General features: G+C 49.1%; 1 protein-coding gene and 1 pseudogene across 1 annotated transcript in view; both read right to left on the minus strand.

Annotated features, from left to right (window-relative positions):
• TMEM98 (transmembrane protein 98) overlaps nucleotides 1–4,551 on the minus strand; it is an 11,584-nt gene extending 7,033 nt beyond the window's left edge. The window contains exons 1-3 of the mRNA XM_040639905.1: nucleotides 4,513–4,551; nucleotides 2,238–2,419; nucleotides 784–915 (exon numbers count right to left, since the gene is read on the minus strand). Coding sequence (XP_040495839.1) covers nucleotides 784–915; nucleotides 2,238–2,368 — 263 coding nt within the window. The 5' untranslated portion in view covers nucleotides 2,369–2,419; nucleotides 4,513–4,551. The remainder of the gene's footprint in view (nucleotides 1–783; nucleotides 916–2,237; nucleotides 2,420–4,512) is intronic.
• Nucleotides 4,552–9,015: 4,464 nt separating this feature from the next.
• LOC103667265 lies at nucleotides 9,016–10,353 on the minus strand (annotated as a pseudogene).
• Between the last annotated feature and the right edge of the window lie 5,546 nt (nucleotides 10,354–15,899).

The following is a 15,899-nucleotide window of genomic DNA, read 5'->3' on the forward strand; positions in this document are numbered from 1 at the left end:
CCCTCCCCCCCCTCTCATATACAGCTGCTCTTCCAGGCAGCGCTCACCTTTCGAGTCATGCTTCCTTAGAACTCTGAGCTTCTGACACTGTTCCCCCCAGCCCATGTGTCCTTCCCCTTATTCTCAGTCTGGTGACCACCTCATCTTTCAAGACCCAGGTCAAAAAGCACCCACTCCGTGGTAGCTTTCATGAAAGCCCCCTCTACCTTCCCAACCCCAGGCAGCTCTAGAGATCGCCAATGCTGTGTGCCCACGGGACTGTGCGCAGAGACTCGCTCTCACTTCGGAGATACTGTTTTGAGTCGAATTCTGTCTCTCCTCCCAGTTTAATATCTGCAATAACTGGCCCAGTGTCCGGCACATAACGCCCCCACACACAGCTGCTCAGTGAATGATAAGGGCTCGGAGCAGCACACACATCTCAACATGTAGAGGGCCCTGCTGGATGGAGGGATCCCTGAGGGACCCTGAAGACAAAGGCTACATCCCTGGACGCTGTGTCCAGGCACCCCAGGGATAACCCAGGCACACGAGGGGGACCTTGGAACAAGTTTTGTCACGCATCTATGGGCTCGGTGTTTAGAGCTACAAAATGAGGGGAGAGGGGGACAAACACTGTCATATCTGAGCCCCGCCCCCCAGCTGAGGGCAATCGGCAGCAGGTGGCACAGTGCTCCCGGACGCGCAGCGGTGCTTGGCAAAGGAAGCCAGAAAAGAGCACCCAGAAGCCCCGTGTGCCATCATCAGGGGATTATGGCAAACAAACGGTCCCTCGGGCCTTACGAGGCATCTTCAATCCAGTCTTCGTTTTCCAGAATGGCCTCAATGTGGGGGTTGGTGATGACCACATCGTCCAGTTCTAGCTCAGACGGTTCTGACTGGGTCTCCATGGCGCCGATGAGGTCCACAATAGGCCTGGAAGGAAAAGCCCAGGACAGTGGCTTCAGGATGGGTGGCTCTTGCTGACCCTCTCCTCACTGAGGGCCATGTATCCCCCAACAGAATGTAGAAAGTAAGTTAAAGCATTGACCTCGTGTCCTGGATCCAAACCTAACCCCAGGGGGGGCTGCAGGTGCAGGAAGGACACATGGCTAGAGGTGCGTCAAGGAGGCAGGCCGGGGTGCAAGGAAGAAAAGTGAAGCAGAAGGAGACGAACCGCTAAGAGAAAGAGCAGAGCCACAACCATAAATACAGACAGGTCTTAGACGGGGCTGCTCCTTCTGCACAAAATAACGTCCTTTTTCAGCTTATTTTCCCTTTGGGGTGCCTGGGTGGCTCAGTCAGTTAGGTGTCCGACTCTTGTCTCAGCTCAGGTCTTGATCTCAGGATCATAAGTTCAAGCCCTGCATTTGGACCTCATGCCCAGCATGGAGCCTACTTTAAAAAACCAAACCAAACCAAAACAAAACAAAACAAAATTTTATTTTCCCTTCAAGCCTACCTTATATGGAGAAGCTGAAGTTCCTATTACCCAAACCTACCTGGTGTGCAGAATCACTCTCAGGAAGGACTGGAAGGATGGAGGTCTGCCCACATAACCCCACCCCCTCCTCGTTCTACAGGAGAAGTGGCAGAAGGAACAACATCTACTTTACAACAAGGTTCTTTACAACATGAGATGCCATAGCCTTCCATTCAATAGCAGAGCTTTCCTGGGTCGTATAAACGGGCATTTACAAATTCACCGCTTGACAAAGAAGCCGACAGGATTCAGTAGAGGGGTCAGAGAAACTAAGGGTTAGTTGTCATGGTCCCTTCGGGGTCTATCAATTAAAACATCCCTAAACGGAAAACAGGATCTTGCTCATAAAATCTATTGCACACAGAATGCATCATGAAGAAATCTGTGCAAAGAAGGAGCCAGCCCCATGCCAGGATTTCACAAAATCCAGTATCTGCTGCTTCCATGTGTGGCTGGAGCGCAGGCACGGGATTTCTGTTCCTATGAGTTTGGTTGGAAAGAGGTGGCCAGTTCCGGAGAGATGGCCACGGCTTTGTGCTAGGCGAACATGTTCAGGGAATTTCTCCTTAGCTCAGTGACAGAGTCAGAGAAGGCTCAGGACATAGCTAAAGCTCTGAGGTCTCTCTTGGAAAGGAAGCCTTCAAGTACCATGTTAGAGACACAAAGCTAAGCTAGAGTTGTCCGATGCCAAACTTCTTGGGCTCCTCTCTCTTCCGGTTGCTAGAGCCCCTGGCAGAGCCCACCTGTCCTTCTTGCCCTCCCTGGGCCCACTCACTTGGAATCATAGCGCTGCAACAGGTCTCGAGGCCGGCAGTAGCGCTGCCTGCAAACCACCACCAAGGCTGCAAAGGAGGCCAGGAAGATGGTGGCCAGCACGCCTATGGCCACAATCACCACCGTCTCCATGCTTCTGGGGGGCTCGCTCCGTCCCCGTCACATCCCCAGCATGGGCTAAATCTTAGAAGACACAAGGGCAGAGGAGGCCTTGGTAAAGAAGCAGCAAAAGAGAGTGGGGCAGTGGGGGTCTTACCTGCTGGGGGGGCGTGGAGAGCCAGTTTCCCCCAAGTCCCCTGCAGAGACCAAGTTACCTGCTTGGGGGGCCAGGTCCCCCCAAGTCACCTCCAGAGGCCTGAGGGCCTGAATAGAATCAAGATGCATTTTATGTCCTGCCCCAAATTTGCCTTTTGTTTAATTAAGAGTTTGCCACCTGCTGGACCAGGATGACCTTTTAAACCCGGACAAAAGGAAACATTTCAACTAGCACTATTGTTTCGCATCTCCACCAAGACCATGAAAGAATATCCTCCTACGAAGGGCCGGATTGCATTTACTGAGAATCTCCTCTGTGCCAGGCACTTTGTGTAGTAACCCTGAGGTAGGTATTAATAGCCCCATTTTACAGTTGAGAAAACTGAGGTTCAGGGAGGTTAAGTAATTTGTCCAAGTTTCTGAAGTCAGAAAGCAGAAACCCATCCACTTAAACTGAGATGGGTGTTCACCTCCCTTTTCTTTTCTAAGGAGGGAAGAAGATTCTAAAAAATCTGGAAAGGGATTTGACTGTCAGTTTCCGTGTCGGAAACTTAGAACTGGTGTTCAAGTGTTCTTTGCCTACTGCCTGTTTTCACTCAGGACGTTCTTCCACACCTATTTTAGACCTGGCAGAGGAACAAGGGCGCCTCAAAGAAGTATGTATTCATTGCAGGAGCCTACTTCTGTGCCTTTGAGCAAGTCTNTTTCCCTGTCTGGGCTTTAATTTCACCTGCAAAAGAGGGGCTCTGAGCTAGGAGTCCAGGACAATGGTCTTATTCTATATTACATATCTCCAAGTGTCCAAATGTTCCCAGTTGTCATTCAATAAGCATTTATGGGTCATCGGCTAGGCACCAAGCACTAGACAGCATTCTGGAGATAAATAAGACACGGACCCCAAACCTTGAAGAGGAAGAAAGAGGTGGACAGGCGGACAAATGTTTGCTGTTTGCTTGTCAGTCTCTTTCCCAGCTCCTCAACTCCCTGTGTCTATGCCACATGGCAGGGTACACAGACAAGAGACAACTGTGCTTGCATGACATTTTCTGGGCAAGCCTTCTTCACAGGGCAGGGGAAGTTTGAGCTGGGTTTCGAAGGATGAGTAGGAGTTTGCCAGGCGGCCAGCATGTGGACTTGGTTGGCTCAAAGTGCCAAGGAGGCCTTTCTCAAGAGTTTCACAGAGCAGCTGCTCTGCCACCTCAAACTCACTTGCTCAGGAGGGTGAGAAGGCTACGGTCTGTCTGTTGCATTTCTGTATCTCCCTTGGGGGGTTGGGGGAGGCAGGAGGTAATTCTCAGGGTCTGCCTCAATTTCTCCAAATGTGTGTTTCTCTACATGGTCCCTCCTAAAGGGCTACCTGCTTTAGCCCGTTTTCTTTCCTCCTCTCACTTCTGTGTCTGTCTCCGTGTCTCTCCATTTTCCTCTCCAGACATCTTACCCCCTCCCTGGTGTTTCCTTTCCCCTTCCCCTACGCCATGGCCTCCAAGACCACCCGCTTTGTTTCCTCTCTTCCTGGGGCGCTTGAGTGTGTTTCTCTGAGGCGGACCAGCTTTCTCTGAGTTTTTGCTGCCTTATTCCGTGATTTGTCTGTATGAATCTTTGTGTGTTTTTCCTTTTCTCTGTGTGTTTCAGGATGAGTTTTTGTCTCCTCTTTGTACGAGCTTGGGTAGGTCTCGGTTTCTTGGTGTATGTGTGTCTGTCTGTCTCCCCCACCCCCTTCTCCTTCAGCCCCAGGCCCCTACCTCCTCCCCCCTGCCCGGCCCCCCAGACGAGCCGCCCCAACACCTAGGCGGGAGGAAGGGACCCCCACCCGGCCCGGCGCGGGGCTCGCAGGGCTCCCAGGCGCGCAGCTCCAACTTCGCCCAACTTGCGGGCGGCCGGGCAGCGCCGCGCGTTCCACGGCCCCAACAAAGGGGCGGCCGCCCCCCCCCACGGCATCAGCCCCAATCTCCGGCCCCCCGACCTCGCGCGCCCGGACCCCCTGGCTCCCGCGGCACCGGGGCGCGGCGAGGCCCACCCACCTCAGCCGCGGCGGCAGGACGCATCCCGGGGGCGCTCCGGCCGCCCGGCCCCGCCGATAGCAAAGTCCGGGCGCGGGACTGGCGGGCGGCTCCTGCGAGCGGGGCATGCCGGGAAGGAGCTGGGCTGTCCGAAGGAATCGAGATAAAGTCCCCGGGCGCCAAACCCCCAGGTGGAGGGGGGGGGGCGCCGCATCCAAATCCCCCGCTGCCAGGCGCCGCCGTCCCCGCCGGGCCCGAGGCGGGCCGAGGGTTGGGGCGGCGGGAGGCCTGGCAGGGGGGAGGCCCTCACTCAGCCACCCAGCAGGCGCTCCTCGAGCCCCCGCTGCCTGCCGAGCCCAGGTCCGGGGGAGGGAGGCCGCCGGGTCCTTGCCACCCCCCACCCCTGCGGGCTGGCCATCCAGGGGGGCTGCGGAGACTGAGCGGACTGCACAGTGGGCTGGCCACGAAGCCAGTCTGCTCTTACCCACTGTGGTTTAGATCCTAGCTCTGCCACTTACTAGCTGTGCACAACTTATTTTATTCCTCTGTGCCTTGCTCTCCTCATCTGTAAAGTGGGGCCACAGCTTGTAGGCATGCTCAGAGCTGCCTGGCCCAGGGTAAATGTGAATCAGTGAGAGCTCTCATGACAGCCTCACCCACACTGGGCACACAAGCAGGCCCACCCCAAACAGTTGCTGTGCCAGGGACAGGCGTGGAAACACAGGACCCTGGCTGGTTGTCCTGCCCGTTCTGTGTGCACTCTACTCTAGGGACCCAAGGGAACTCACATTATTCCTTCACAGCCCCCACTCTGCAAACAGCCATCCCTCGGCCATCCCTCAGGGGTAAAGATGCTCACACCAAGAGGTACAGGATGCCTTGAAGGACGGGGGTCCACACAGGCTCTGGAAACAGGCTGGGGCTTTGGGGCAGACTCTTTTTTCCAGAGTCCAGTGAGTCAGGAGCATGGTCTCGAAGGAGGCATGAGCTCTACATGGTCATTCCCCTTAGCCTTCAAACTCCTAGGCCTGTAAGGAAGAGACAGGACCCAAGTGAGGTCAACTAGAGCCTGGGGCTTAAGGCAGAGACTCCATCAACCAATCTAAGGTCAGTACTGGTGACAAGAACCAAAGGATGCACAGTAGGTCCTGGGCAACTTAACGTAGACTCCGCAAACTGTTCCCCGCTAAGCCACATGCAGCCCACAGAGTGTTTGGGTTTTTGTTTTTGTTTTTCCCGACTTACAGTTAAAAAAAAAAAAAATCAAACTAGCTTCCCACATTATAAAAAATCATGAATTTCACTTATACCTACAGATTTCCAGCTTCTCTGGGAAATTCATAAGATCTCTCAAAATGCAGCCCACGTTCATTTGGAAGTAAGAGTAAGTAGGAGAGGGGCGGCTGTGGTCCCCAGGCATGCTCTCCTGGCCACCACTTTCCCCACTGCATACCCCGCTGCCCATGCATTCACAGCTCCCGTTTGGTTGAGAGCCTGGCTGAGTGCGCAGCTGTGGTTTCCCACTGCTGGCACTTAGGGATGGGAAGGCTGAGAGACGATTTTGCTACCCTCTAAAGTGCTTTTGTGGAGAAGCTATGTCAGGGAGCAAGAATTCCTATTCCCTTCAAGGGTCCTTCTACTGGACCAAGAATCGAATTGACATTAGACATTAGACTTAGACATTAGACTCATAATCAAATTGACCTAAAGACATTAACAAGAGAAAATCAAATTCGATAGCATACTTATAGGGAATCCACACAGTCATGGAAATTCCAAAGACAGTCAGGCAAAATGAGGTATATGACATTCTGAACTAAGGAGAAGGGGCTAGGGATCTGGGACTTCAGAGGAAAGGAATGTAATTCACAGGGCAATAAGAAGAGGAGATATTTAGTGATTAGATGTTTGCCCAGCCATACAGATCAATCATTCAGATAAAATATATCTTTGCAGGGTGCCTGGGTGGTGCCATCAGTTAAGTGTCTGACTCTTGGTTTTGGCTCAGGTTGTGATCTCAGGGTCGTGAGATCAAGCCCGGCATCGGGTTCCACACTCAGCATGGAGTCTGCTTGAGATTCTCTCTCCCTCTCTCTCTGTCCCCCTCCCCGGCACATTCTTTCTCTTTCTCTCTCCTTTTAAAATAAATAAATAAATCTTTTGAAAAATTATCTTTACGGGGCGCCTGGGTGGCACGGTGGTTAAGCGTCTGCCTTAGGCTCAGGGCGTGATCCCAGCATTCTGGGATCGAGCCCCACATCAGGCTCCTCCGCTATGAGCCCGCTTCTTCCTCTCCCACTCCCGCTGCTTGTGTTCCCTCTCTCGCTGGCTGTCTCTATCTCTGTTAAATAAATAAATAAATAAATAAATAATCTTTAAAAAAAAAAAAGAAAGAAAGAAAAATTATCTTTACTAACCACCTTTATTCTGGAAAGACCCTCCAATCTAGATTCTTCTGTGTAGTTAAGGGAGGGACAAAATTTTCTCTTGAGCCCACAGGGTCTCAACTGCCTTCAGCTCAAAGTAATCCACATGCCAAAGTGGCACGTTGTGGGGGGAGGGGCCTGTCTCAACCCCCTTCAGCTCAATCTGTTTAAAGAAAATGCGCTTACGGCAAAGCAGCAACCATCAGAACAGGTGACTGGGGACAGTAAGTGTCTCCATTTCTTGAAAATACTTTGAGAAGAATGGAGTGCTATTTTTGTCTTGGGTGGTTTAGACATTTGGTGGCCTTGAGGTAAGAAGCTAAACCACATGATAAAGAAGATGTGGGGGGTGTGTGTGTTTCTTTATCTCTATCTATATCATAAATCTATAAAATGGAATATTACTCAGCCATAAAAAGGAATGAAATCTTGCCATTTGCAACAACATGGAGGTCATAATGCTAAGTGAAATAAGTCAGTCAGAGAAAGAAACAACAAAATGAACAAAGAAAAAAAAGAGACAAACCGTAAAACAGACTCTTAAATATAGAGAACAAACTGACAGTTATCAGAGGGGAGTGTGGAGTGACCCGATCAGGTGGAGGCGGGGGGCTGTGCAGGCATCTGAGGCAGAACAAAGGAGACAGAAGTTTATTGAATAAAACACAGGGGAGCTGAGCAGGACAGTGAGGGAGAGACCATCTTCCAGGGGACAGTGGTGGGGGCCGTAGTTAAGGGGGAACATGAGGAGGTTTGGGAATGAATGGTATTTTCCTTTTTTGGTATTGTGTCTGGGTGTAAGTAACTCACGGGTCAGCTAGTGCTTATGGGTATTGTTTTTAATTTATTCAATTTATTTAAGGAGGGGGCAGAGGGAGAGAATCTGCAAGCAGATTCCCTGCTGAGCATGGAGCCCAACTTGGGGCTCAATCCCATGACCCTGAGATCATGACTGGAGCCAAAACCAGGAGTCAAACGCTTAACCCCCTGAGCCACCCAGGCGTCTGGGCTTATGGCTATTTTGAGGTGGGTCGCCTAATGGGCCTGTCTGTACTCAGCCCAGTGGTCACTGTGGCCCTTCTACCTCACTCAGGTTTCCAGTGCTCACGCTGGTTGTCTAAAAGCAGCCTCTACAGGGAGGTGGGTGGGGGCATGGGTGAAATAGGTGATAGGGATTAAGAGTACACTTGTCATCATGAGCACCAAATAATGTATGGAATTGTTGAATCACCATATTGTACACCTGGAATACCATACACCGTATGCTTCTTATACTGGAATGTTAAAGGAAGAAGAAGGAAAGAAGGGAAAAAAGAGCTAAACTACATGATCTCTTGTGGCCTCTTTCAGGTGTTGGGGAGAAAGAAATTTTCCTCCATTTAGAATTCTTCTAGCTGGACTAAGAATTAAATTTACACAAGACAAATTAACAGGAGAAAATCGAATTTACTTCCCTGTGTCTGGGGAATCCACACAGACATGAAATTCTGAAGACAGGCAAAGGATGTATAGGTGTGATTTTCATGTGTATGTCTTCCGTGAGAAGGGTCTGGGTCTGGGGATGCAAAGGGGAGGAAGGCCACAGCCTGAAAGTGAGAGGAGATGCTTGGGACACAGAAATCACCCTGTTATACAGACCAGTTTCTTAGGTAAAAAGAAATCAGCTAATAGCTCTCTTCCTGGTACAGGCTCTCCTCTCCGATGTAAATTTAGACAGTTGAGGGGGAGGCAAAGAACTTTTCCTGAATCTGCTGGGTTTGGATTGCTTTTAACTCAAAATAATCTTCATGCCGAAGTGGCCCATTTGGGGTGGACTGCTCTAGGCCCCAACATAGGTCTAGGATTTTACGACTCTTGTAGGAGAAATATAAAATAAAACATTAACCTTGGGGAGTTCATAACACAAATGGAAAAGACCGAAGGGGAGCAGAATTTGTCATCCCAAAATATGCCTCTTTGGCATAAGGATGAATTTAGGCTGATGATTTTTAAGAAATAGCAGACACAGGAGAAGCTCTGAAAACCAACTAGAAATTACCCTTTTGTAAAAGAAACATATATTTATAAGGCAAATCTCCATTTGTTTTTTGGGGTTTTTTGTTGTTTTGCTTTTTGGCTGGGGACAATATACTTTGTTGTGACAAGGTAGGGCTCCCCAAGCCCCTCCCTTTCTTCAGGGGCCCTGGGATGGAAACTGTGTAGAGGTCAGGAGATTCTCAGTGTGTCAGGGGATGAGCTGGGGCAAGGACTCCCCAGCAGCTGAGGGCCTCTCTCTTCCTCTTGCTCTCCCTGGGGCTGGTGGTCTAAGGGGCTCTTACTCCTTAGAGGCCACATGGACCTCTTGGCTGCTATAGCCAAATTCATTGTCATACCAGGAAATGAGCTTGACACAGTGGTTACTGAGGGCAGTGGCAGCCCCAGCATTAAAGGTGAAAGAGTAGGTGTCACTGTTAAAGTTGCAGGAGACAACCTGGTCCTCGCCATAGCCCAGAATGCCCTGGAGGGAGCCCTCTGCTGCCTGCTTCACCATCTTCTTGATGCCATCGTATTTGGCAGCCTTTTCCAGGCAGCAGGTCAGATCCACGACTGACACATTGTGGGTGGGGACATGGAAGTCCATGCCAGTGAGTTTCCAATTCGGCTCAGGGATGACCTTACCTACAGCTTTGGTGGCACCAGTAGAAGCAGGAATGATAGTCTGGGCAACCCCTTGGCCATCATGCCACAGCTTCCCAGAGGAGCCATCCATGGTCTTCTGGGTGGCGGTGATGGCAAGGACTGTGGTCATGAGTCCCTCCATGATGCCAAAGTTGTCATGGATGACCTTGGCCAGAGGGGCCAAGCAGTTGGTGGTGCAGGAGGCATTTCTGACAATCTTGAGGGCATTGTCATATTTCTCACGGTTCATGCCCATCAGAAACATGGGGCATCAGCAGATGGAGCAGAAATGATGACCCTCTTGGCCCCACCCTTCAAGTGAGCCCCAGCCTTCTCCATGGTGGTAAAGACCTCAGTGGACTCCACAACATACTCAGCACCAGCATCACCTCATTTGATGTTGGCAGGATCTGGCTCCTGGAAGATGGAGATGGACGTTCTGTTGATAAGTATCCTGTGCTCAGCCTTGACTATGCCATTGAATTTGCCATGGCTGGAATCATACCGGAACATGTAGATCATGCAGTTGAGGTCGATGAAAGGGTCATTTATGGCAACAATATCCACTTCATCAGAGTTGGGGTGCCTAGGTGGCTCAGTCAGTTAAGTGTCCAACTCTTGATCTCAGCTAAGGTCTTGATCTCAGGGTCCTGAGTTCAAGCCCTGCATTGGGCTCCACACCCAACTTAAAAAAAAAAATCCATTTGCCAGAGTCAAAAGCAGCCCTGGTGACCAGGCACTCAATATGACCAAATCCGTTTACTCCAACCTTTACCATCATGTCTCTGGGACATGGCTGTCACTGCTGCCTGTCAAATGGTAAGGAACAGAGAGCCAGGAAATCTCCTTTTGTAAGGGTGTCCTCTCTGTCCCAGGAAGAGATGATTGTAATTCTATAGAAACTCTTATCAATGGGGAAGACACCAGCTTAAATTTGCATAACATACCCTTGTTTACTGTGCTTTTCTGGGTAACCTCCCATAAGTGGTCTGGCTCCTGCTCCCTCCAACACATTTCTTTTGTCTTTTTTTTTTTTTTTAAGATTTTATTCATGTATTTGAGAGCAAGAGAGAGCACAAGCATGGGGAGGGGCAGAGGGACAAGCAGACCTCCCCGCTGAGTGGGGAGCCCGATGCCCAACCCTGAGACCATGGACCTGAGCCGAAGTCAGACTCTAAACCAACTGAGCCACCCAGGTGCTCCTCATTTCTTTTGTCTTTAGCTGGAGATGGTATTTAAGGTGGTGGCTTGGACCATTTCAGGGAGTTACTCAGTTTTCCTGGGTGTCTCCCATGTGTAGAAGAGGTATACATATTATTAAACTTCTGTTTGTTTTTCTCCTGTTAATCTTTTTATTACATGGGGGTCTCAAGCAAGAATCTAAAAGGGTAGAGGGAAAATTATTTTTCCTCCCTTATAAGACCGAAACAAACAAACGGTATAAATGCCCCAATTAACCGCCCACCACTCAGTTGCAGGGAGGACAGGATAGTACTAAGGCTGTGCCAGTGCCCCTGCTAGCCACCTCTCTCCCATCATTCTAGCAACTCCTGCCATCCCAATGCCACTTGAAGTCTCCCTGGACTGATCTGAGATAAACACTCAGTGTTCTTACTTGCAAGCAATCGAAACTGACTACCCACGTAGAAAGGCGGCTTGTTGAAATGACAGGAGGTCCCTGCAGAATCAGCAGGAAACCAAAGACCCAGATTAGGGAATGGGCAGGTACCACAGGGGCTCCAAGGGCTGGGTGCAAGGGTCCGGAAATGATTGTGACCCTCCCTTCAACTTTACCTTTCCTTCCATATTCAAAGTTGTGGGTAGGAACTCACCCCGTCTGTCTCCAGTGTGGGAAGTGAGGCATAGGCAGCACCCTTCCTTCTGTTACATGTGCCTGCAAGGGGGTTTCCCCACCAAAGGTAAGAGGGATAGTTACAGGACTGATCCTCAAAATTCAAACACCCTACATATGGCCTCTCCCCATTCAGTCTGAATGCCAAGCTGTAACAAGTGTTTCCAAATTGAAGACTAAACCCGATGACTAGAGAGGAGAAGCCAGCTGGTCAGAAATGGTGCTGAGGGATGGGGCACCTGGGTGGCTCAGTCAGTAAAGTGCCTTTGGCTCAGGTCATGATCTCAGGGTCCTGGGACGGAGCCCCACATTGGGCTCTCTGCTCCCTCTCACTCTCCCTCTGTGCTCTCTCTCTCAAATAAATAAATAAAATCTTAAAGGAAGGAAGGAAGGAAGGAAGGAAGGAAGGAAGGAAGGGAGGAAGGGAGAAAGAAAGAAAGAAAGAAAGAAAGAAAGAAAGAAAGAAAGAAAGAAAGAAAGAAAGAAAGAAAGAAAGGGTGTTGAAGGTAATGAGGAAAGAGGCTTCCTACTGGCCAGTGAGTGCAAGCTTGTGCTCTGCCCAGGCAAGGAGTGAACATTAGTTAAGCACCTACTAGGTACCAGACACCGATTAGGCATCTTACATGCCTATCTCCTTTGATCTTCTCACCAACCCTAAAAAGTCAGTATGATTACGTTTATAAGGGGGAAAATAGAGGGGTTAGGCAAACTACCTGAGCTCTTGCAACCTGTTTAAGTGGTAAGGCCCTTCAAGATCCTTCTGGCTGGACTAAGAATCATTTGACACGAGACAGATTAACAGAGAAAAAATCAAATTTCATTTTGTATTTAGGGGGAGTCACACAGACATGTAAATGCCAAAGACAGTCAAACAAAACGAGGTATGTATGTCTTTCTGAACTGAGGAGAAGGGGGTAAGAGTCTAAGACTTTACAGGGAAGGAATGAAATTCTCAGGAAAATGAAAAAGAGTGCATGTCTGGTAAACAAATGTTTGGGCGACTCAGAAACAGTGGGACGTGGAGGACTTTGATCAAACAGACCTCGCCAGGCTCCTCCCCGTCTACCATACCCGGTTCATATCATAATGTAGTTAACTGTGTTGACAGCTCTCTTCCTGGAAGAGCCTCTATCTAAATTCATATTAGGCAGTTGAGGAGAAGTAAAGAGCTTTTCCTGAATCTGCTGAGTCCAGAAGTCAAGCCCAGTACCTAGGATGGGTGACAGAACGTGGGGAGGAGCCCAGCTTTTCCCCTAGACTACGCCAAATCCCAGTACTTGGGGCAGGAGGAGTCTAAGCAGAGCCAGAGACATCAGGACCGTCTCAGATCCCTAAGCACAGTCAATGCTCAGAGGGCAGTAGACAGACTGGAACACTTACTCAGCTCTTGAGTCAGCTGGATTGACAATTCCCCAGGACAACCGTGGGCTGGAAGAGGCTTGTGTCACCAGCTAGCGTTTGTCCAAACCCTAATGGGGTTCGGGGAATGCCCAAACCTGTCCTACGATGTTTGTCCTGAATGCCCAGGATAGCAGGAACCTAGCAGAGAAGCCCAGGTCTGAGCAAACAGCCCCCATAGTGCCTTCAGTGTCCAGGTAATCTACTTCTAGTTACCTGAGCGGCAGCCTCTCCATCCCCGTAGAGAGCCCGGGGCTGGAGTTACAGAATCCCACAAGAGACAGCTATGGAGAGAATGGGGGAGGGCTTGAGTGCCCCCCAAGAGGAGCAGATCAACCCCAGATCATTTCATAGATGGCTGCTTTAGGACCTGCTCACAACCTAAATCCAAACAGGTGTATTTCAAGGACTGGTCACTGGGTGTCACGGCTGTTCCCTAGGCATGTGCCCTCATCTGTGAGCTAATGCTGGGGCATGCTAGAAAGAGAAATTCCTTCTCTGAAAATTCGTTTACAGGCCTGACATCTTCTGTGTCTTCTATGAACCCCACAACATCCACCCCCCTCTCATCCCCTGTCCCTCCTGGCTGGCCTGGATGGCACCGTCCATCATGGAGTTGCTCCCTGGCCTCTCTCTCCCTCCTAGCTCCGAGCAAACACCAGCAGCTGGAGAAGGTCACACGGCAAGATTGGCCTTGCTGTTGGTTCGTGATCACAGACCGTAAACAGCATTCATTGCTGGCGAGCCATCTGTCCACGGGGATCCAAGTCTCACTCTCCTACTCCCTTAGACAACGACTTCATATTGTCAACCCTCCCACATCCCTATTGCACTCTCACTGGCTTCTTTCTAAAAGAAAAAGAAAAAGGTACTGACTTCCTCATCCCTTCACCATGAAATGTCGACACTTGCCAGGTTTGTACACACCCTCTCCTCTTCCTCTTCTGCCTGAATCCACCCCCCTTTTCTCAAGATCCTGGATCCTTTGTCTTTTTCTACCTTCTTCTGACGTACTATCTTAGTCTGTCCTGCCGAATTCCCGTCAGCAAACAACTGAGCTCATCTTAAATAGCTCTCTCTGCATACCAAGTGATTCTGGCTACCAGCCTATGTCTCTGTTCCCTTTCAGCACTAAATTTCTCCTTTTGTCCCAACACCATCTGAAAAGCTATCTCTACTGACTACCTCCATTCACTCTTTTGCCTGCTCAAATCTGCCAATGCCTGCCTTGCCCCGGAGAGTTGACTTCTCAAGGTCACTGTGATCTCCATGTCTCCAAATGCAGTGAATGTCCACGTCTCCTTTTAACACTCTCCCCAGGATGGTGCACAGCAGACCGGACCACTGTCTCTCCTCTTGGCTTCCATAGCACCACCCTCTTCTGATTTCTCAGCTCTCTCCTCCTTGGTGTGTCCATTCTTCACCATTGGATTCTAAATACTAGAATTTCTTTAACCTCGGTTCTGAAAATCTCCTGTCTTCCATTTTACCCCATCTTTCTAGGTGATCACACCCGTTCCTGGTGATTATATACATACCACCTTTTATGCTAATGATGCCCAAATTTGTATCTTTGGCCCACTCCTTTCTATTTGGCATCTCTGTTTGCAGGTTTCACTGGTATTGAAAACATAACGTGTCCAGAATGGAATTCTCAATTGTCACCTCTCCCAGAACACCTGTCCTTCCTCCAGTCTTCTCCATCTCTGCAGCCGGGAACACTGTCCACCGCACTGCTCAAGCCCCAAATGAGGGGGCATCACTGTTTCCTCACTGCTCACATCCATCCTGTTAGCAAATCGTATCGATTCTATCTCAGATTCACTTCAGATCTCTTCACTTCTCCCCATCTGGACTACCACCCACACTCATGCAGGCCACCGTCATCTCTCTACCAAACCTATACAAAATATTTCTAACTAATCTTCCTATAGGCACACTCTTCAATCTGTTCTTGACCTAGCAGCAGCAGTGATGGAAATGTTCTGTACCTTAGTCTTATCTTGAGGTGTGTTCAGATTTGCACACTTTACTGTAGGATAAACCTCAACTAAAAAAAAATTAAAAATGAACAAGACATCAATTCCCCAGTTAAAACCCTTCAGTAGCTTCACACTGTCTTTGGAATGAAATCAACGATGCAGTTCTTGGCCCCAGCCTTTTCCTCCAACCTCATCTCTTACTGTACTTCTCCCTTGCTTGCTAGAACTCAGCTGCCCTGGCTTTCATTTGGTTTTTCCTAACAAGCTAAAGCTTTCCTGCCTGCCTCAGGACCTTTGCTCAGGCTGTTCCCTCAGCCCAGAATCTTTTGCCATGCTTCGCACCTTTCTTCCTTCATATCACCTACCCAGGCTTACCCAGACCACCACATCTAAAATGCATCAGCCCATTTATTCTTCCTGCTCTTACATTATTTTATCTTTATAATGCTACTGTTGTATTTTTATAATGCTACTATTGTTATTTTTATAATGCTACAATGTTTTTCCACTCTTGGAACCAGCTTCTACATTTGATAGACCTTCATTACACCCATGCTATTATGCTAAGTGCTATATAGATAATCAACACCATGAGTCTTCTACTCAAAGAACAAAAAAATCCCCCCCCTTTTTTTTGTTGTTCTTTTAAATCTAAGTAGAAGTGCTTTTTAAAAAAAAAAAAAATCATCAGTTCATTCCAGTGCAGCAGGCTCCATCCCAGGGCTGAAGATGGTGAGTACATGGTATGCTGGGGTGAGTTGTGTCCTCCAAAAAGACAATGGGTAAGTTCAAATGGGAGAAGCATGCCTCAGAAAAACTTTAAAGCCATAAACAACAAGCATTACACACACAAGAGAAAATGCCTTTCTTTCCTTTTTTAGTTTTTTTTTTTTTTTTTTTTTTTTTTTTTTTCAATATTTAGTTTTTTTTTTTACAGATTAAGTCAGAGGCTAAAAACACAGGACCCAGAGACCAGGTATATAGCACCAAGACTCCTGTTGCAACAGGTATCTATCAGATACCTTGTCTTCCAATTCAGTCCTCTGACCTGTCTGATTATTTTTGACAAGTGCAACCATTTCAACAACAGAG

Source organism: Ursus maritimus, unplaced genomic scaffold, assembly GCF_017311325.1.
Source record: "Ursus maritimus isolate PB19 unplaced genomic scaffold, ASM1731132v1 scaffold_24, whole genome shotgun sequence".
Taxonomy (NCBI): Eukaryota; Metazoa; Chordata; class Mammalia; order Carnivora; family Ursidae; genus Ursus; species Ursus maritimus.